The sequence below is a fragment of the Delphinapterus leucas genome, chromosome 6 (genome assembly GCF_059928025.1).
Source record: "Delphinapterus leucas isolate spDelLeu-1000000601 "Yukka" chromosome 6, BTC_Dleu_Yukka2, whole genome shotgun sequence".
Taxonomy (NCBI): Eukaryota; Metazoa; Chordata; class Mammalia; order Artiodactyla; family Monodontidae; genus Delphinapterus; species Delphinapterus leucas.
In genome coordinates, this window is record NC_143134.1 from 33,273,268 (window position 1) to 33,295,591 (window position 22,324).

Sequence of the window (22,324 nt, forward strand, 5' to 3'; positions counted from 1 at the left end):
ATGTCAACCCAGCTAATAATTTTAGAATGTTCAGAGTGAATAATATATGCAGCCATAAAGCATATTTCTAATCAATGCAAATAATATTTTTCCTATGCTAAACCCAGAGTTAAGTTATAACACGCATCATAAGATTAATGGGCCATGTTTTCTTCATCACTTTGCTAAATTACTTAGTCTGGAAACCATTCAGAAGGTTGCGAATTGGAGCTGAGCAGTAGTAGTGAGACTGTGCCTCTGATGATGAAACTATTTCCACCCCGACCCCTACTGCTCCCTTCTTGGGAAAGAAGGCAACATGTCTCCTAGAAAAAGTCACAGGTTTATAAGCTGGCTTGAATAATATTCAAGCTGGCTTGAATAATACGGAGGAATAGTGTGTCTTTTAAGCAGAGCCTGTCTCGGCATATAAAATAAGTTTTACCTACCATTTAATGAAAGTAACACTCACTTTGAGGCTCGGTCTTTTGCCATTTGACTCCTGGATCACGTCTATGGATATATTTTTTTCTTGAGACGAAGTGTGAACCCAGTATAGTATCCATCATTCAGTCTATCTAGCTGATGTACATCCTCTGAAGCACAAGCTCCCTGAGGCCAGGCACTTTATCTGCTCTATCAGTGTAGCCCTGATGCCTAGTGTCTAGCTTTTGGAGATTCTTAATAAACATTTGTACTGAATAAGGTATATATATGGTGAGCAAAAGTTGGCTTCCCATTTTACAGTCAAGAGTATCCCACTCATGTTCTGTGAACACTGGATAGCAGAATCTTACTATGTTATTTTTCTGTTCCCTTTGCAAGTTTCCTGAAAGGGCATTCCTGTCCTTAGAATGTCCATCTCCTCCCATCTTCCTGGAGAATAACTCTTCTTTCTTAAATACTTAGCCCCATTATTGACTCTTTAAGATTGAATGTATTACCTCCTTACAAACAGGAAAATGCAGTGCTTTTTTTTTTTTTTTTTTCGACATTTATCACCAGAAAGTTATTCTAACACCTGAAATTCTGGACCTAAAATGCCTGGACTAGTGGTTCTCAAAGTCTGGTACCCAGACCAGCACATCAGCTGCACGTAGGAATTTTTAGAAGTGAAAGTCTTGGGCCCTGCTCCAGACCTACAGACTCGGACCCTCTGGGGGTGGGGCCCACTACCTGTTTCAGCAAGCTCTCTTGGTGATGCTGATGCATACTCAAGTTTGAGACCCACTGCTTAGACCTAGAGCTTAAGGTTTAGGCTTTGGACAGATCTGAGTCCTAAACACTACTGAGACACTGGAGTGACCATGAGCAAGTTACTTCTGGGAACCTCTTAGCATCTGTGTGCCTTGCTTAGCTAATAGTGATTTTAATTAATTAGAATAATGCACACGGTATACTCAAGAGAGTAACCAAAGCATACTTTATGTTCCATAAATTCTAGCTGTTTACCATTATCATCAATCAGAGCTTACTGACACATCCTGAAGACATTCTTCTAATAAGTGTAATAATGTGGTTTGTAAAATGAACAGCTTAGAACAGCATATTACGAAGTTCATCAGACAGGGTCTCAGCAGGAAATCAGGGGTACATCAATAGGGATAAATTGAGCCCAATGTAGAGAATCAAGAGATAGTGTAGTGCCCTGGGTTCAGTAAAAGTGTGGCTACTTTATAGGAGATGAAAGAGAAAGGAAGCCTTGCTGGAGAGAGAGTCCTCCCCAAAGATGCTGTGATGCCCCACAGAGAAGCACTATACGTTAGTTGGGGGATGCAGCCAACTCCCAGCAATTTGGCGAGAATTAATACCCTAACTTCACTCCCCTCCTTCATCCCCTACAAGCTTCTATTGGTACTCTTCATTGGTGAGCCAAACAGAAGCCAGAGCAAGGACACTTACTAAGATAGGCCATGCAAGCCATCCATATAGAGTTGGGTGGAGAAAGGATGTGGAAGGGCAAATAGGACATATTTCCCGCAGGTGGTGAGCGAGCTGTAAAATCACTCGCCCTTCTAACATCATTGCCATTGCAGGAGCACGGAGGAGCAAGTGGTTAGTTCTGACTTGGCAGATCCAGGAGACTGCAGGACAGAACTGGTATATGAGTTGGGCTTTAAAGGTAGATTTGAATTTTAATGGAGAGTATGGAGTAAGAAATGGTGAAGAACCAAGGGAAAGGGAGATTCATTGCAAATGGAGAAAAGAAAAGTGGCATAAAGACAAGAAAAGTCAAGACTTATGGAAGAGATAGCAAATACTCTGCGTGTGACTGGAGCAGAGAATGGGTAGACGAAGGCTGGAAGTTAAGATGAAGTCATCCTTGAATAACATTAAAGTTTCCTCCTTTAACCTCAATTTCCACCTTCTACTCCCTTCATTAACATTGGAAAATTAAAAGTGAATTTGACTGGGCTGGTGACAATGGCAGTATGAAGCAAAGAGAGGAGAATAAGAGTAAAAAATTTAGTAGTACCTTGGTGAAGCTGGGTAAATGATGGGTGGTGGTGTCACGTCAAAGCATGGGCAAGTGATTGTGACAAATATAGGCTTATTTCTTGACTATATGACTTCAGTTAAGGTACTTAAGCCCTCTAGGCTGCAGTCTCCCAACCTGTAAAATGGGGATAAAACCTCACTTCCTCCAAGGTTTCTGTGAGGATCTAATGAGAAATGGAAGTAAGAGTTGAGTCCAGTAATCAGTTTTTAATACATATAAACTCATGTGAGGATAAGGGTAAGAATATTTGCTATCATTTATTGAATACTTATTATGTGTCCAATATTGTGCTAGTCTATTTACATATCTTTTCTCACTTAGCTTTCTTTTCTCTTATCTGCCTTTCTATAGGCAAGAGATAACTGATGGCTCAGTTATGAGGAAATGCAGTTGTGAGGAAAATGTCAGAGGGAAAATGTACCAGAAAGTTAATTCCTAATGGATCTGTCAGCCTTAAACAGAGCATGTCTGTGCTAAAATGTGTAAAATATCTGTGCTAAAACTACTCAATTGGACAAGTTTTGATAAAGTATTAACTTAATGAATAGGCATAAACAGCTTGGAGCTTTTTGGAGGGTATGTGGTAATATTAGTATTGGTGTGATGACTTTTGAAAGTTCTATGGCGTATAGAAGTCAAAAAGAAGACCCGGAAAGGGGGAAAACTCTCTGAAAGTTATTGGGGAAGTCTGGCTAGTAAGACTCCAAAAGGGAGAATCAGTAAGAGGCCAGGTTATTCATAGGCCTTCTAAGAATGTGTCCATGAGAAATATTTACAATGATTGGATGCCGGAATAAAGGAGAACACTGGCTCCATAAATGGTAACTTATTTTACACAAACAGGCTAATGATAAAAATAATGAAAGTCTGATGGATTTTTAAGAGTTTCATTGACCAAACTGAGACAAAAGTGCATAACAGCTAGATGCTCATAGTTTTAATCAGTTCCCTTTGGAGTCAAGCAAAGATAGCACCTGAAATGGTAAGGGACGTTTATGCAAGGTCACAAAGATTTTTGGTGGTGCATTTGGGATATAAACCCACTTCCATAAGAATTCTTTCAGAAGTCAAATGTTTGCTTGTCAAAAATAGCATGAACTTACTTCCAGGAAAAGTTCCTAAGAAAAAATAATTTGAGTAATGAAGAACACTGATGTAACAGTTAATTTAAGAACCCAGAAATAGAGGTAAAGAGTAAAGCAATTATGGGTTAAGAGTCTGCATAAATTCCCCTGGAAGGGGGATATGGTCAGAGATGGCAATTTGAAAACAGTGAGTCACCAAAAGTAAAAGTTTAAATTACAAGCTGTTTTGGGGGTCTTCAAGAGAGGTTTTATAGATTGAACAACAGCAGCAGCAAGGATAAGATATAACGCTGTCATGTAGACTGCAGCCTGAAAAGAAAGCATTGCAGAAAAGCCACATCATCCTGAATTTATATTTCCGTGCATTTGAACAGATTGGAGAGCAGTAAAGTTGTTTTAAGAGCGAGTGATTTAAGTCAGCCAGCTTGTGAATAATACGAGATATTTTTGCATTTACATTAACTTATGTCCATAAATAACGAACTTTAACAATGAACAAAATCCATAATCCTGATAATGCTAAGAAAACTGGAAAGATACTTTTACCTTGAAAAGACAGGATAAAGAAGGCAGCATAGAAATTTAGGGAGATTGCAGTTTTGGAAAAATCATATTAACATTTATTAGCTGCTACAGCTTTGAAATGTGATGATTTAAAGAAAGAAGTAGACTGTTGATTTCTAAAAGGTAATGTGCTGGCTGAAAGAGAAGAGAATCTTGTTGAGACCTAAAGTGTTCTTTTAAGGATATATTTCAATGTCATTTCAAAAAATAGACACATTTCCCATAACAAAACAGTGAGGTTAATGGAATAATGCAGGTGAAAGCTTTTTGGCCCGAAGGAGTTCCATCCTTTGGAACAAAGTTTTATTGTTGAACACACCATGACCCAGGCCTGTGAGTGCCAGCACAGTGGCTGTTTTTACAAGATCTGGTACAATATTCACAATAGTTCTGGCCTTAGCACTAGGCAAGGATCATTCTTTTTGTATCTTCCTGATTGCTTCCTCTACAGAAATGGGATAATCCCTCCTCTTCTAAACTGGAAAGTAGTTTCTTCCCTCAATAAAACTAGTTTCTTCTCCAGGTTGAGCTTTTCCAACTCTTAGAGGTCTAAAATGAATGATATGAAACATACTATATTTGCATCTATTTTTATTTAAGAGTTATCTAAGGAGATTTATCTAATTAAATAGGAATTTCCTAACAGATGCCAAAATAAACAATCAACAAGTTTTCTTTAAAGATCATATATATTATATAACAAGATCCACTTAAGAGTTAAAATATAAGTAGGTATACAATTCAACTATTTGAAGATAATTTTTCTTCTTACCACTGAAGCAATAAGCAGGTAGTAGTACAATTTGGGGAAAACAATATTTCTGGCTTTTGTTTATTTTAATTTGTGATATTCATGAGATCTTTTGTGAAGCCTTTGGGTATATCGTAAAATTAATGGGTTTTTAACTTTGTATTGACTCGTATTTTTGTAGGTTTTAAATTTTTCTTCTGGCTTTAATTTATACTATCTCCTTTTACTTTTTCATTTAGAAATAATGTATTTTTCTCAGGATTGCAATCTCAGTGCAGTCCTCTACTTTTCTATTTGTTGGACGTTCTCTTAGACATCTACATTTTTATCTAGTTAGTACATTTCTAGTTTTTTATACAATTGATAAGAACTCTTTAATCTTATGAATTCTTTATATTTTCTCTTTGGAGACAAGATTTATAGGGATTTCCTTGGGCTTAAACTAGAAAGAAAAACGAATTTGCATATGAACTGTTGAAGGCTTTGTTACAAAGTGGACTAACATTATATGTATGTTTGAAATAAGCTGCTTCAACCAGAGCACCTAGCTGTTAACCTCCAGATTAATATCTATCATAAAATATGTGCATGCTTCCAACACATGGCATTGCCTCCTATTACTGCATGTCCAGGAGAAATTGTTTTGTCTTGTAGCAAAAGACATTAGCTCTTTGCACATTTTTTTTTTTTTTTTTTAATGACAGCTATCCAAAAATCAAGCGTTCCCTTGTATGTGAGGACAGAAAAGGACAATTTTTAGACAGGTCTAATATCCAGTTGTACCTTTCAGTCACTTAGAAGGCTTAGACCCCTGAAGCCCAAAGTCACAGGTTTTTTAGGATTATGGTGGTATATACCTCCAGTTTATAGGAAAAAAATGCGTTGTAGAAAATCCAAGTTAAATTAGGACTAAAATCCAAGTTAAATCTAGAACTAAAGTTTTACTGCCCCAAATACTTGTAAACTCTAGGTTACTGCTCTGTTGTCCATTTCATCAGTTGCAGAATATTCAAGTTAGTCTTTCAGTGCTAACAAGAACATAAAAATGCATTACGTCTAAAAGCAGAACATGATTGCCAAGGCAGATCTGCGCATTACCTGAGAGTTTGGGGGGCCACCCAAGCGACATCTACTTGTTTGCTACTGACCTTCAGTTAGACTTGCTCAAGAATTGTTACAATGTAATAACATACACCCTTATGTACTCTTGAGTTTATTGAAAACACACAGCAAATGTGCACACACACACACATACACACCAGCACACCAGCACACACCTACTCTAGAGCCTAGAATTTTAAGAGTCAGAACTTTTTACTTGCTTCTGGATTAAGATGGACCCTGTATTTCCTCAGCATGCTAATTAGAAACTCTATAAACAATTCAAAACCAGCTTAAAATTCTGTTTTACAAAAAAAAATTGATGTTAAATATTATCCTCAGAGAGTTCTACTCTGACTTTTCAAATGGTTTTTTCTCCCTTTATGGGATAAACAGTTAGGGTTTCTTTTTCTTTGTTTTTTTTATCTCTCATTGTAAAAAATTCTATGTTGAAAGCTGATTTATTATTTCTTCCTTAGCATGGATGATATGGGAACAAAGATGATATTTCATCAGTCTTGTTTTTATTTAAGTTGAAAGGTTATATATTTCTACTATCTACTGCAATACTGCTAAATATTTTTATAGTGCTTGTAAATCTTATGACATTATTTTTTTAGTTTGTATTTAAGGCATTTACTCAAAAGGGACCATATGCCTCAGTTCATGTCACTCTATCATCAGTGTGTATGGTCACTCTATTTTCTAATACTTTTCAGATTGGTTTTGGCCCCGACGTTCCTCTGCCAGATTTATTTCCTTTATTTTCCCCTATATAGCACCATTTGGGCCATTTAATATGTAATCTCCCAACTCACCTTTATAGTTATTTTAAACATATGTATATATTTGAAATACCGAATTGTTTTGTATTTTCTAATTTTTGCAAAAGTAGTATCAACTAAAAATCACATCCTATTCTTTTATTTTCTACTTTCATCTCTACACTTCCAGTGTCGAAGGCTGGACAGATCTGCCCACTTTAGTACTCTGGCAATTAAACAGAACCCTCTTCTGGCAGAAGCCTATTCGAATTTGGGGAATGTGTACAAGGAACGAGGGCAGTTGCAGGAAGCAATTGAGCATTACCGGCATGCATTACGTCTCAAACCAGATTTCATCGATGGTTATATTAACCTGGAAGCCGCTTTGGTAGCAGCAGGCGACATGCAAGGGGCAGTATAAGCTTACGTCTCTGCTCTTCAGTACAATCCTGATTTGTACTGTGTTCGCAGTGACCTGGGGAACCTGCTCAAAGCCCTGGGTCGCTTGGAAGGAGCCAAGGCATGTTATTTGAAAGCAATGGAGACGCAACCGAACTTTGCAGTAGCTTGGAGTAATCTTGGCTGTGTTTTCAATGCACAAGGGGAGATTTGGCTTGCAATTCATCACTTTGAAAAGGCTGTCACCCTTGACCCCAATTTTCTGGATGCTTATATCAATTTAGGAAATGTCTTGAAAGAGGCACGGATTTTTGACAGAGCTGTGGCAGCTTACCTTTGTGCCCTAAGCTTGAGTCCAAATCATGCAGTGGTACGTGTCAACCTGGCTTGTGTACACTATGAGCAAGGCCTGATAGATCTGGCAGTAGACACCTACAGGTGAGCTATTAGATTGCAACCACATTTCCGTGATGCTTACTGCAACCTAGCCAACGCTCTGGAAGAGAAGGGCCGTGTTGCCGAAGCAGAAGATTGTTATAATACAGCTCTGCGGCTGTGCCCCACCCATGCAGACTCTCTGAATAACCTAGCCAATATCAAAGGAGACCAGGGAAACATTGAAGAGGCAGTTTGCTTGTATTGTAAAGCATTAGAAGTCTTCCCAGAGTTTGCTGTGGTCCATTCAAATTTAGCAAGTGTATTGCAGCAGCAGGGGAAACTGCAGGAAGCTCTGATGCATTATAAGGAGGCTGTTCAAATCAGTCCTACCTCTGCTGACGCCTTCTGTAATATGGGAAACACTCTAAAGGAGATGCAGGATGTTCAGGGAGCCTTGCAGTGTTATACTCCTGCCATTCAGATTAACCCTGCACTTGCGGATGCCCACAGCAATCTGGCTTCCATTCACAAGTATTCAGGGAATATTCCAGAAGCAATTGCTTCTTATCGCACTGCTCTGAAGCTTGAACCTGACTTTCCTGACGCTTATTGTGATTTGGCTCATTGCCTGCAGATTGTCTGTGATTGGACAGACTATGATGAGTGAATGAAGAAGTTGGTCATCATTGTGGCTGACCAGTTGGAGAAGAATAGGTTGCCTTCTGTGCAGCCTCATCATAGTATGCTCTATCCTCTTTCTCATGGCTTCAGGAAGGCTATTGCTGAGAGCCATGGGAACCTCTGCTTGGATGAGATCAGTGTCCTTCATAAACCACCGTATGAACATCCAAAAGACTTGAAGCTCAGTGATGGTCGACTGCGTGTAGGATACGTGAGTTCTGACTTTGGGAATCATCCTACTTCTCATCTTATGCAGTCTATTCCAGGCACGCACAATCCTGATAAATTTGAGGTATTCTGTTATGCCCTGAGCCCAGATGATGGCACAAACTTCCGAGCGAAGGTGATGGCAAAAGCCCATCATTTCATTGATCTTTCTCAGTTTCCATGCAATGGGAAAGCAGCTGATCGCATCCATCAAGATGGTATACACATCCTTGTAAATATGAATGGTTATACCAGGGGTGCTCGAAATGAACTCTTTGCTCTCAGGCCAGCTCCTATTCAGGCAATGTGGCTGGGCTACCCTGGGACCAGTGGCGTGCTTTTCATGGATTATATCATCACTGATCAGGAAACTTCACCTGCTGAAGTTGCTGAGCAGTATTCTGAGAAACTGGCTTATATGCCCCATACTTTCTTTATTGGTGATCATGCTAATATGTTCCCTCACCTGAAGAAGAAAGCAGTCATCGATTTTAAGTCCAATGGGCACATTTATGACAATCGGATCGTACTGAATGGCATCGACCTCAAAGCATTTCTTGATAGCCTCCCAGATGTGCAAATTGTCAAGATGAAATGTCCTGAGGGAGGAGACACCGCAGACAGCAGTAATACAGCTCTTAATATGCCTGTCATTCCTATGAATACTACTGCAGAGGCAGTTATTGAAATGATTAACAGAGGACAAATTCAGATAACAATTAATGGATTCAGTCTTGGCAATGGACTGACAACTACCCAGATCAACATTAAGGCTGCCACTGGAGAGGAGGTTCCCCGTACCATTATTGTAACCACACGTTCTCAGTACGGGTTACCGGAAGATGCCATTGTGTACTGTAACTTTAATCAGTTATATAAAATTGACCCATCTACTTTGCAGATGTGGGCAAATATTCTGAAGCGTGTTCCCAATAGTGTACTGTGGCTGTTGCGTTTTCCAGCAGTAGGAGAACCTAATATTCAACAGTACGTACAAAATATGGGCCTTCCCCAGAACCGTATCATTTTTTCACCTGTTGCTCCTAAAGAGGAACATGTTCGGAGAGGCCAGCTGGCTGATGTCTGCTTGGACACTCCACTCTGTAATGGACACACCACAGGGATGGATGTCCTTTGGTCAGGGACACCCATGGTGACTATGCCAGGAGAGACTCTTGCTTCCCGAGTTGCAGCTTCCCAGCTCACTTGTTTAGGCTGTCTTGAGCTTATTGCTAAAAATAGACAAGAATATGAAGACATAGCTGTGAAACTGGGAACTGATCTAGAATACCTGAAGAAAATTCGTGGCAAAGTCTGGAAGCAGAGAACATCTAGCCCTCTGTTCAACACCAAACAGTACACAATGGACCTAGAGCGGCTCTATCTACAGATGTGGGAGCATTACGCAGCTGGCAACAAACCTGATCACATGATTAAGCCTGTTGAAGTCACTGAATCGGCCTAAATAATGACTGTGTGCACAGGAGAATTACCCTGTACCTGAGCCTCAACCTTCTGGGGGAAAGGGAACTACTTTTTCCTTATCCGTACAATACCATGTTGCAGATGGGTGACAGACAATGATAAGAAATAGCACAGCCAGACTTGCTTCCTGCATGATCATGATCGTGATAGGGAGAGACACAAGAGATGGGAAACTGCTGTTCCACAAGGAGTCTCCATAGAATTTTGCAGCAGCCAGGTGTCTGGAAGGTAAGTCTGGAAGGTCTGATCTCCCTTGGTCTTCCATGGGATGGATGGTTAGTGTGGAAGGGAGATAGAGATTGCCCAGCCGTTTTGTGATTATCATGGATTGATTGAGTCTTCTGGATTAATATTTTTCTTTATATTTTGGGTATTGGAGCTTTTAAAAATGTTTGGTTTCAGGTATTTTTATTCATGTGAAGTGTATATGATTCTCTTGAGATAAGGTTTTAAGCTAAAATATTCCTTGTTTTAGTTTCTGAACTCTACAGATAAATGGGGACTTTGCTGGTGTAGTCTTTTTATAGGTTTTATAAACCACTTGAGCCTATATCAGTCATTTTAGTTTGTGACATAATGTTTGGAACTATCAGTGCTTTGTTGGTTTATAGATGATGGCTTAAATTCTTTTCCTGGTCCGTTTCCTTCTTCCCTTCCCCCCACTTTAAAAATTCTCCTGTAACTTGGCTAACAAAAAACCAAGTCTGATTCAAAACCTCCTGGAGTGTTTCTCTTAGCTTGAAGGGACTGTCCCTACTTGTTCCGCTCCTTGTTCCATTCCATGGGAGATAAATCACCAGGGCCCAGAAATCAGAAAGAATGTAAAATGAGACAAGCAAAGCTGTCTCCCCCCTGCACATGCAGGTTATTTTTGATGCTTCTGGGTTTATGGGTTTTCTCCCAGGGAAGTTAACCTTGAGCCGAGACAGTCTGTAGATAATGTAAACCACCATCTGGCAACCTTCCTTTTTCTAGTCTATATAATCTGCAACTGTAGCAGGAAGGTGTGAGTCTTCCTTTGGTTCCAGAGTGAAATGCGAGTTGGAGTTGGAGTTGGAAAAGAGGCCCACAACCAAGTGTTAGAGAAGGAAATGTGAAGTCATTAGTGAAAAACCAGGTTGAAGTTAAGGTGAAGAGGCATGAGGAAATGGGCAACTGTTACAGTATTACAAAGATCATCAAGAAGCATATCCATGAATGTAGTTTGTATTGCAATCTGCTGAAAAAGAGACAAGTATCCTGGCCTGGCCTTCATGGAGATTATATTTTATTGATTCTGATAATTATTGTTGAAAAGGGCCTCCTATAAATTATAACCATGCAAAGGCAGCAAGATAATTTTTTTTCTTTATGTTTGTGTTTCTCATTCCTACTCACTTCTCTCTTAAGGGAAGAGAAAATCACACACAAAAAAATGTCAAGTCTCAGCTATTCATTTTCAAAATAGTTTTTTTCCAAATTCCAGTGGAGGCAATAGGTTAACTGTTAAGATTTGTAAGGCTCAAAAAGCTAGATTTTTACAAAGTGTACCCAAATTTTATTCTATAACTAATAGCTTTGGAAAGAATGTGTCATGATGCAAAGTTGGAAAAAGCTGGTTTTTCTTCCGTGAATGACTTCAATGTGTTGGGAGAAGAGACAGAGAAGAAATCAAAGTAATTAAACATGGGGTGAGTTTTCCTGATAGGGGACTCTAGTGCTTTAAAATAGACTAGATAACCCTAGGGATAAGCTGAGGGTAGAACAGACCAATGCCTCATTTCCAATCTGGTGCCCTGGAAGAAAACAGTGTATTTCCTTTGAGGTCTTGAGAGGTTTCTCTTCTGCTTTGTTTTGTTTTTGGTTCATTTTGTAATCAACGTTATTAAGGTATTATTTACATACAATAAAATGCAGACATTTTCAGTCAACGGTTCAGTGACTTTTAATTAATGTATACATTTGTTTAACTACCACCCCCATAAAGATAGATAACAATTCTAAAACCCTAGAAAGTTTCCTCCTAGGCTTTTGCAAAAGTATCCCCATCTCCCACCCCAAGGCAACCACAGATCTGTTTTTTATCTTTAGAGATGACTTTTGCCCAGTTTAGAATTTCATGTAAGTTGAATAATACAGTAGGTGCCCTTTTGATCTGGCTTCACTTGCTCAGCATATAGTTTTTGAGATTCATTCATGTTGGGATGTTTTAAACCAGGACTTTAGCCTGGGTGGCTGATGTTGTCTGAAGGCACCTATAGGTACATCTGAGTCTCTGGCATTGTCACTGTCTGTTGTTGGCTCCGTGTTTTCAACTTTACTAAGAAGCACAAGGTTGAAGTAAGGAAGATCATCGTCAGTATAATGGAGGTGAAGTGGATTCTGTTATGTAATATTGTCAGCATAAATTGACCTGCTTGGAATCATTGTGTTGATAATCGACAAGAATACTCTTCCTCCAAAAACCTTGGTACTATAAAACTTCTAAAGGACGCTGTTCTAGGACTCTTTTAGTTTTCATTTTTTGGGAAACATTTCTGGAAAATTCAAATGTTCACAACCTGAAAGAAGCAATTATTCACCTGAAGGCTGACTCTGCTAAAGTTGAGTTGTCCGACCTTTACATGCTGATAGAACCCAAATAGCCTTGCAAAACAATGCTCTCTTATTGGATATAAGCATATAGATTGTTTAAGATGGACGTGTATATGCAGTAAAGTGAAAAAACAGAGAATCTTTGAGTTTCCCTTGCTGGGTTTTTTTATTTTTTCATTTAAGTTTCTATAGCGTATGCTAATAATTCAGGGTAACCTCAGGTTAGTTTTAGTTCCACTCTTTACATAAATGTTGAAGTACTCCATACCCACCTTTTTTCTACCTTCCTTCTTTTCTTCCATCTTTCCTTTCTAACTTCTTATAATCCATTATACTTAATTCTGCATTTGCTGAGGTGGCACTTAGTGTAGGAAAATACTGTGAAATTTTGCTGTTCAGAATGCATGTTGACCAAATTCTATATTGAGAAAAGGTCTGAATTTACCCAGAGTAATCCTTTCTCAGCATCTTTGAATAAAGGCCATAGAAACTGGGCTATGTATAGTATCCTGACAGGTATGTAGAATTCATAGCAATTGCCCTCAAAGAGCTTACCTATCGTAGATGCATATGAATGCATTTAATGATTGCTTTATTGGCAGCAGTGCCATCATACATGGTCTCTTTGGTTTTATATCATTCTCATTACCTGCTGATTACCACTGTATACATTGCAAATGGAGTGGTTTCTATGGCTTGTGAATTTCACGGCCAAATAATATGTAATTTATTGCACACTTTAGTGTAGAAGATGGAGACTCCATAACTTTTCGTGTGTTCTTTGCCCCTTTGGAATGTATTACCCTGAGATCAGGCAAAGTAATAAATTTATTTCAAATGTGCGTGATAGCTAAACATCAATTAGGAATGGTGGGCAATATTTCTTCTTCCAGCAACATAACAGTGTTTAAAGACTAAGCCATTGAACGTGGAGCTACTGAACATGGGACTCAGTTCACTGGGATCCTTCTTAGAAAAATAAAGCAAAACTTGAATTGGATTTGTGTGGCTTATTCAAGTAGTAACTAATCAGCTACATCTTGGTGAACTTAATTTGTCACAATCGTTTGGTATTTTATTAACTCTCTTCCCCTTCTTCCCCCGACTCTCACGAGAATGGATCATGAGTATCTTAAAACATACTAAGTCGTCTTCCATCCCTGTTAATCTAACTACAAAAGCACACTTTCCTTATCCAATGCAACTTACTGTCTTTTAGAGTAGCTGTGCTTTTAATTCTGTACAAAATTACAACCAGCAAAGAGAAACATTTTCAAGGAGCCACCACATTGTAGAGCTTTAGAAAGAAGACTTTAGAATTAAGGGCAAATATATCAATTTATAGCTAAAGCACCTGAGGCCTAAAGTAGGAAGGTTACCATCAAGGTCAGGGAAAGTGGTGGAAGATCAGGTTTCAAGCTGAGGAAGAGTCTACAGGGGCTCAATCTGAGCAGGTCAAAAACTGAAATGAGACCACGAATGTTCTGGGAAGGCTGGCATGTGGCCTCAAGTGTGGGATTCAGACACGGAGTGGGCCCGGGGGGAACTGAGCTTCTGCAGTAGGCAGAGAAGTCCACCTCCTCTCCGGAAAGTGCCGCTGACATCAGGGAGTTGAGGGGAAAGAGCAATGAGTTCCAGTCCACCTGAGAAAGCAAGCCAGTCTGATTAACTCTGAATTTAGGCTTATTTCAGATACTTCTTGAGAAAGAACTTGGACAAGAGCAAGTCCCACGCAGCCTCTTTTAAATCCATGCCCAGTATTTTCTGGTGGAGCTGCTTAAACCCTCCAAGTGACTCCAGCATTTTAATTTCACTCTGTAAATAATTCCGACAGTTCTATGATTGATTATTTAATGGGCAAATAAGTAGGATCACAAAAGAGTGTGAATGTATTTTACAGAATGAGGATGGGCGGAGTGGAGCAGTCTGGAACAGCGCACCAATAAAAAGGGATCTTGGTAAAGAAGAACATCTATTAGAAATGGAGAGGAATTCGCAAGGAAATTAGTGCCTGACTCCATGCCCTTCTCTCTGCATGTTTAAAAGCTAGTTTCTAATTTTATTTTCATAGGAGATGTCTCTGTGATGAATTGTCTTTTACCTCCACACTAGTTATCACATGGACATATTGTGAAGTTTGTGTGAGAGAAAGCAAGTATTAGAATTTGTCTTGCAAGCAGCTATAAGCACTGCCTGGAACAGTCTAGGATAGGAGAAGGAAAGGAAGGTGGAAACAAAGGAGAAAGACAGCTGATGATGCTGGAGTCTCTCGCTGGGATTTGTGGTATCTCGTTTTGAAACTAAGTACAGAAAGTCAGAACTTGACTGATTGTTTCTTGATCACGGTTTGTTTTCATTTTTGCTTTTTTCTTGCTCTCTCATCAGTTATTCCAGCCAGTGCCATGTCATTTTCAGTTTCAGTAAGCATGCCTGTCTTGTTTCCATTTGCATTATCCATGCAAACGTTGATTGAACTGATGACCCCGAGTTATCACGGAAACATTAAATACACCAGTGGATACATTTCTTAATTTTAGAAAAAAATTACCGAGTGAAGGTTAAAATAACTCCTCTTCATTTTGTCATTTTAAAAATACTTCTCCTAACATGCAATACCTCATTGCCTAACAATGCCAGATAAATGAAGAATTCCTATGTATTCCTGAATGCAGGCTAGTCTGTATATTTTTTGGCAGGTATGACCGTTACCGAGGGTAACGGCCTGGTTTGCTGGCCATGTCCTGTCTCCTAGAAAGTTGTACTTTCTGTTTTCTTTCAGTTGGTCCATTGGATATCAGAGGTGAATTTATAAAACTATACTTCCCTTTACACTTACTTTGTTTTGTTTTGTTTCCCTTGAAGTATAGTTGATTGACAATGTTGTGTTTCAGGTGTACAGCCAAGTGATTCAGATATATATATATTTCTTTTTCAGATCCTTTTCCTTTATAGGTTATTACAAGGTATTGAATATAGTTGCCTGTGCTATACAGCAGGACCTCGTAGTTTATCTACTTTATACATAGTATACACTTACTTTCTGTGATCCACGCTGGTGAGACCACATAATTATTTTCACTTCTGATATAATTTTTTCCGGTCCAACCTCAAATCTTTGATAAGAAAATATTTTAAAATAAGTTTAGCATGTGTGTGCTCTAAATCCAACAGTAGTTATTAGAGATATGATTTTGCACTAGGTATTCCTCCCTTTTTTGTTCTTGGCCAACGAATTGAAAATTAGTTTTTATTTTCTGGTTGGTTTGCTAGATGCTTATGACTATAATAAAAGTCTTAAATTTTGTCTCATATCTTAAAACACAATCTGAATTAGCAATGGATATTGTGCTATACATAGGGGCTGTGATATAAATATAGTTTCTAACTTCAAAAACATATAACCTAGAAGGGAACACAGACACATATGCAGCAATTATGGTAACTGCATTTGTTTACTAAGTGAAATAGTACTGAGATGGATAAAGTGCTAGCAAGCCTTGAACAGGCAAATCAGCTGCAAAAATAGTTGCGCAGTTCTTTAAAAATATTTTTAACATTTTTCCAGGTACATGTAGAATATAACTTAGCATAAAAACGGTATGGGTTTGAGGATATGGGGAGGGGGAAGGTTAAGCTGTGACAAAGAGAGCGGCATGGACATATATACACTACCAAACGTAAAATAGATAGCTAGTGGGAAGCAGCTGCTTAGCACAGGGAGATCAGTTCAGTGCTTTGTGACCACCTGGATGCGTGGGATAGGGAGGGTGGGAGGGAGACAAAAGAGGGAGGGGTTATGGGGATGTATGTATATGTATAGGTGATTCACTTTGTTATAAAGCAGAAACTAGCACACCATTGTAAAGCAATTATACTCCAATAAAGACGTTAAAAATAAATAAATAAGTAAAAGAAGACTGACTCATCCAATTAAAAAAAAAAAAGAAATTCTCTCATCCTGGATTCAAGAGAAGGGATGAAGTAAAAGGATGAGGAAGAACAAGAAGAGGAAATGTGAGCGTGGAGAGGGTAGGAGGAAGAGCAGAAGGCAAATAAGTGTATGTGCTTCCCTTGCCATCCCTGACTTTTTTTTTTTTTTTTTTTTTTTTTGGCGCTTCAGGAAAACCCAAAAGCCAGAGAAGAGCACAGAGGTGCTCACCACTGCATGTGAACAAAAAGGTGGAGAGAAGAGAATGGTGGTAATCTGCGCAGGCAACTGGAGGATGACCTGAGTGCATCTCGCCAGGGAACAGTCCCCGTTCCATAGAATCCCTGAAGATGCCAGGCTCTTATGTTTAGATGGGGGGCCGAAGGTGTCTGTGGGGTCATCACATACATCACTCCTGGAGGTGTTGTTCACATTGTGTTCTTTGTAAAGAGTGCCCCTGGTGAGGTTCAACATCTCCCTCTGCAGGACCCAGCCTTGCCCTCCCAACCCGCCAAGGTCAGCAGACAACATCCCCAGTTAATCACCAGGTGTAGTGAGATATCTGGAGTGGCCCTGGTACCCCCCAGTTCAGGCGTCCTGGGGAAAGGGTGAGGAGGACAGAGGAACCGGGGCTTCTTCTCATGCAAGCAGACAGCTCACCTGGCCCAGCGCTGCTGCATCCCTGTGGGCACACAGTAGCCCTGTCATCCGGTAGGGGACACTGCAGGATCCACACGTGGCTGGGATTTGCCCAACCCCTGGGGACCCCTCAGCCTCTGTGGAGCCCCACTGAAGGGCCTGGGTCACCTCATGGCACCATTTCTCAACCTGAGGTTCTATAGATTTTTCATAGATGTGTAAAAATTGAATACAACACACACACAAAATGAAGGCAATTCAAAGCAATGCTAATTTAGGATGAGTTAAAGGGCCAGGATTCCAAATTAATTATGACCTTAAAATTAGATAACAAATACATCTGGTTTTATTACACGCTGAAAAGCAGTGTCTTCTACAAACTTTTCATGTTGGGATACAGCAAAGCTATAGAATTTATGATTCTATGACCACAGCATCAGGATATTTTTAAATTAAAAAGCACAGGCAAGTTTGGCTGGGGTGTTAAAGAAAGAAAAATGATTATTAGGGGAAAAGGGAACATTGCGGTTCTCTGCCCACTTCCACTGTGCTGGTCTCATGATGGGCCGTGTTGCGTGTGGGCTGGAGGGACAGGGTCACTACTCCCACCTGTGTCATCAGACCTCCCACTCCTCACAGCGCCCAGATGGGAGGGACCCACACTTTTCACCCTGGAGCCCCAGAGCCTCCCCTTTCCTCTGCATCACTTTCACTGTTCAGGGGACCAGTCGCTTGAACGCCGCCCGGCCAAATGCCCAGGTTAAATCGCCCCTGTAGGACAGGTCTCTCTGCTACCAGAACACACTTGGCAAAGAGCAGCAAACAGGCCCCAGTGCCCTGGGGATGTGAGCCCTGGGGATGTCAGGGCCCAAAGTCACTTGCAGGGTCTGAGTAGCCCCCTGGGTCCCACACACCGACCCCAGGGAGCCCACCTCCCCACTGACTCCAGTCCCTGCCTTTGTGTGGCAGGTTCTGGTCTGACACCTGTGAAGACTGTGACCTGGAGGCCTCAGCCTGAGACTCAGAGGGGATGGAGCTTGTGCAGCGTCTGGCAGCTTAAATGAGACACGAGGCCAAGGAAGGAGGGCCGCCTCTCTGCTCCGCCTCCGCTCCTGAGTCAGCTAGTGAGTGCCGGTTACTTCCTGTCGGAGCTGTACAGATTTAGCATAAATTTTAGATATATGTCTTATTTTTAACACTGAAAGGCTGTTACATCAAACAAAATTGATCTCTTTTTTTTTTTAAACATTTCTATGTAAAATAACACACAAGTATAGAAAAGCACCCTCCGCAAAGGGAGGGCTCAGTGAATTACAATGGGCGCTGCACTCTGGGGAGCAGTAGTTTTTCCCTCTGTAAAAGCCCAGATGCTTCAGAGAAGCTCCTCTCAGCTTCCTTACTCTGGCCCGACCTCCACAGCGGAAATCCCAAAGGGACTGGATTCTCCCAGCCCTCCAGCACCCTCCACTACTTTCTCATTGTGCTGCCACACTCATTTTGAGTTATTTGTGTGTAAATCACTGCACTTGGAACATACATGGAGTAACTTCATTCTTATAACCGAATAAGTTAGCACTTATTCTTCTCCCCTTCAACAGGGGGCGGCCAGGGTGCTGGGGACGTCCTGTATATTGAACTGGGTGTTGGTAACAGATGTGTTTATATTTACAAGAAACCATAAAGCTCTGTGCTTAAGATCTGTGCCCTGTACAATACACCAAGTAAACTTCAATTAGAAAGAGATGCCAAAAAAATTTCCCCGCAAAACAAACTTCAGGGCCCGGTGGCTTCCTCTGATTTCTACCAAACATTTAAGACAGAAACGATGCCCGTCTCTTACACACTCTTCCAGAGAACAGATACAGAGGGAACACACCCACACTGCTTTCATCGGACCAGGAGAATACTGATGTCATACCAGCAGTAGATATTACAGCACAGGAGAAATTACAGGCTAAACACTTCTGAATGTCGATGTCAAGATCCAAAAGCAAATATTAGCAGTCTAAATCTAGAGGTTTTCAGAAAGGAAGGAAACTGGGATTTCGTGGCGGTATTTCCAGTGGTTGATGTGGACAGGATCACTGGGTGTTTGGGCGCTGCCTGGGAACGTGGAGAGAAGGGACAATGCCATCGGGTTAGTGGAATGAACATTTGGTGACAGAGATTAGGAGGGCCTGGGTCATCCTCAGAGACAGTCCTGGGATGGGGTCTCTAGGCTGTGGCTATGGAGGGGTCCCTCTAGAAGGGCATGGGCCTCTCTCCTGTGCCACTGCAGGGTCTAGGGATGGATGAGGAGTTTGTAGGGGCTGGATTTTGATGAGGAAGGATGAGCAGGGAAGGTGCGCCCTCAGAGCCAGTGCAGCCACGGCCCCTCCCCAGCCAGGCCGTAGCCCAGGCTACTCAGACAGTTGCTCACATCAATAGTCAGGCGACAGTGGGGCACGCCAGCTTCACCCACTAAACCACCAAGCACAGCCCAGCAGGCCACTGTCCTCATTAATCAGCACTAACTGTGCATCCAGGGCTGGTTGTTGAAGACCAAGCTAATTTGTTAAGAGACGTGCCATGTGGGCAACTGGCTTGGAGAGACCAGGGCTCTGAGCCACGTGGAGACAAGCCGACCACTGGTCAGACCACCAGGAGGCTCACCCAGTGTGTGAAGACGCTGAGGGAGGAGGGACGTAGATGGGACCCCCTGATCCTTCAAGGGACCTTTCAGGGATATTTAAGAGCTGTGGGGTCAGGGATCAACATGTAAGGGAGGCAGCAGGTCAGGCATGGGCCCTCCTGTTGGCTCAGACCCCTCCTGTCCTTGGAGCAACCATGGGGCAGGCAGGAGGATTGGGGGGATGGAGGGAGGGGAGCCCTGGGCTCAGGAGTCCAGAGCACCATCTAGAGCATTCAGGGGTTCAGGGATTTCTGTCCCAGGGAACCAACTACATTCCTGTCCCACATCCATCTGTCATCAGCTTTGCGACTCCGGGAAAGTCACTTAAAATCTCAACATTTTAGTGCCATGTACCATAAAATATGGTTCACAGCACCTGCCATGAGTTCCCCACGGGGCTTATGTGGGGATCACAGGAGATGATGACAGATATTCTTCACAAGCTCTGAAGCATCACACCCATAACCTTCCCCACTCCCCTGCCCTGTGGCATCCAGGTCCCCTCTCTGGAGGCAGCACTACCACATTTCTTGCTTATTCTTCCAGACATTTAATATTTGAACACTTAGGTAGCACTTACGAAGTAACCATCATTTTTCATCAGGGTCTACCTGATTTGCTGTATTAAGCTTCATCATGTAATACTAATAAGTGGACCCTATTAACATTTCCACTATCACAGAACAAGGAACTGAGGACAGAGGGTCTGCATAACCTTCCCAGGTTCATGTGGCTTCTGGTATGATTTGAATCCAGACCATCAGGCACCAGCCCCCACTCTGTCGGTCACTGTGCTGTGCTCCCTTTCTATATTATCTCACTAAAGTCATGTCCCGTGCAGTCAGCCTGCTGGCTATTTTAAGTGCACACCACATTGCAACACCCTCTTCTCAGCCCAGCTTCGATTCACGTGACTCCCCTAGACTCCCCTAGGAGGCTGGTGAACAAAGAGAACAGACGTGTGACCTGGGAATGAATTGACACCTCTGCATGGTCTTCTCCCAGCAACATATCAATAGTTCTCTCAGTTTTTGTTGTGTTTTCCAGGATCATGACTCGGGTACCAAGAAGAAAAGGAAGATTATAAAGGAATCAAACACAGGATGCACAAGAATATCATCTGTGATCAAGATAATCTGCTGGCCATCCGCAGCGGTGGTTCAGGCACATCAGAATCAGCATCTGGCCAAACAACAGGGTAGGGACCCAAATAGCACCCCCACTAACCACTCCATTAAAGGTACTGTGGAAATAGTACCAGCAAGTAGATTCAGGAGCAATGGCTGTAGTTTGTACAGCAGAGCCTGGATCTGGCTGAGGGAGGATTGGGCAGGGAAGGTGCCCACTCAGAGCCCGTGCAGCCACTGCCCACTCTTAGCCAGGCCTTAGTCCAAGCTGCTCAGACAATTCGTCAGTTTCTGGTCAGTGAGACCCTGGGGGCCTGTAACCTTCATCTGTTAAGCCGCCAAAACACCAGCCCAGTAGACCCTGTTCCCAGCTAATGAATATTAACTGCTCATCATCCGGGTTTGATCAGTTGAAGATGATGCTAATTCCCTGTGCAACTGTCATGTGGGCAGTTGGTTTGGAATGTCCTGGGTTTTGAGTCAGTTAGGGAGTCAAGTAGACTACTGGTCATTCAGGGTGGTCACCTGACCACCAGGAAGTCTCACTGCAAATCAGCTGCTAGAATCAAGTGCTGAGGGGGAAGGGAGGGGAGATGCACACATATTTGGATACCCCGGTCCATCAGGGGGTCTGCGTTTGGGGGAAAGACATTGTATTTGGGGTCAGGGATTGAAACGTAGAGCCAGGAAGTGGGTCCAGATTTGAGCCATTCTCTTGGGCCAGGCACCTCCTCCGAGTACCAGCTGTCTCCCTGCAGCATCCTTGGGGCAGGAGGATGTGGGAAAGGGAGTGAGGAGAGCTCTTGGTTTGTGTATCCAGGGCATGATCTCATGTCCATGTGTCCAGGAATCTCTATCCCTCCCCTGCCTCAGACCCATCACTCATCAGTGTTGTGATTCTGGGCAAGTTACTCAATCTGTCTAAATTTCAGTGCCCTGAACCATAAAATATGGGTCACAGCCCCTACTCTGCCCACCCCACAGTGCATCACAAGAAATAATATTCTTTCCATGAGCTCTAAAACTTCTTACTCATGTCATCAATGTGAAAAAGTAGGCTCTATCCTCCTGTTTGTAGCCTCCTAGGTGCCCTTTCTGGAGACAACCTACTTATTCTTCCAGGCATTTAATACTTGAACATTTATGTAGGTAGCACTTATGAAGTACCCATCATTTTTCTTCAGGCTTTATATTTACTAATTTTTAGCCTCAGAACATAATACGAATAAGCAGATCCTACTATTATTTCCATATCACTGGCCAGGGAGCTGAGAAAGAGAAGGGCTAAGTAACTAACCTTCCCAGGTACACATGGCGTTCAAATAGTCTATCTATCTATCTATCTATATATATCTATATGTCACATTTTCTTTATCCATTCACCTGTTGGACACTTAGTTGTTTCCTAGTCTTGCTTTGCCTTATTTATTTTATTTTTTTACACACACTGCATGACATGCGGGCCTTAATTCCCTGACCAGGGATCAAACC

General features: G+C 41.6%; 1 protein-coding gene and 1 pseudogene across 2 annotated transcripts in view; both read left to right on the forward strand.

Annotated features, from left to right (window-relative positions):
- LOC149748891 (UDP-N-acetylglucosamine--peptide N-acetylglucosaminyltransferase 110 kDa subunit-like) overlaps window positions 1–20,864 on the forward strand; it is a 45,802-nt pseudogene extending 24,938 nt beyond the window's left edge. Inside the window, exons 4-6 of the transcript XR_016393512.1 lie at window positions 6,935–10,122; window positions 16,589–18,159; window positions 20,754–20,864. The product of XR_016393512.1 is annotated as a UDP-N-acetylglucosamine--peptide N-acetylglucosaminyltransferase 110 kDa subunit-like (transcript). The remainder of the gene's footprint in view (window positions 1–6,934; window positions 10,123–16,588; window positions 18,160–20,753) is intronic.
- The window catches only part of LOC149748892 (2'-5'-oligoadenylate synthase-like protein 2), a 33,170-nt gene continuing 29,021 nt past the window's right edge, over window positions 18,176–22,324 (forward strand). Inside the window, exon 1 of the mRNA XM_089912949.1 lies at window positions 18,176–20,904. Coding sequence (XP_089769075.1) covers window positions 20,810–20,904 — 95 coding nt within the window. The 5' untranslated portion in view covers window positions 18,176–20,809. The remainder of the gene's footprint in view (window positions 20,905–22,324) is intronic.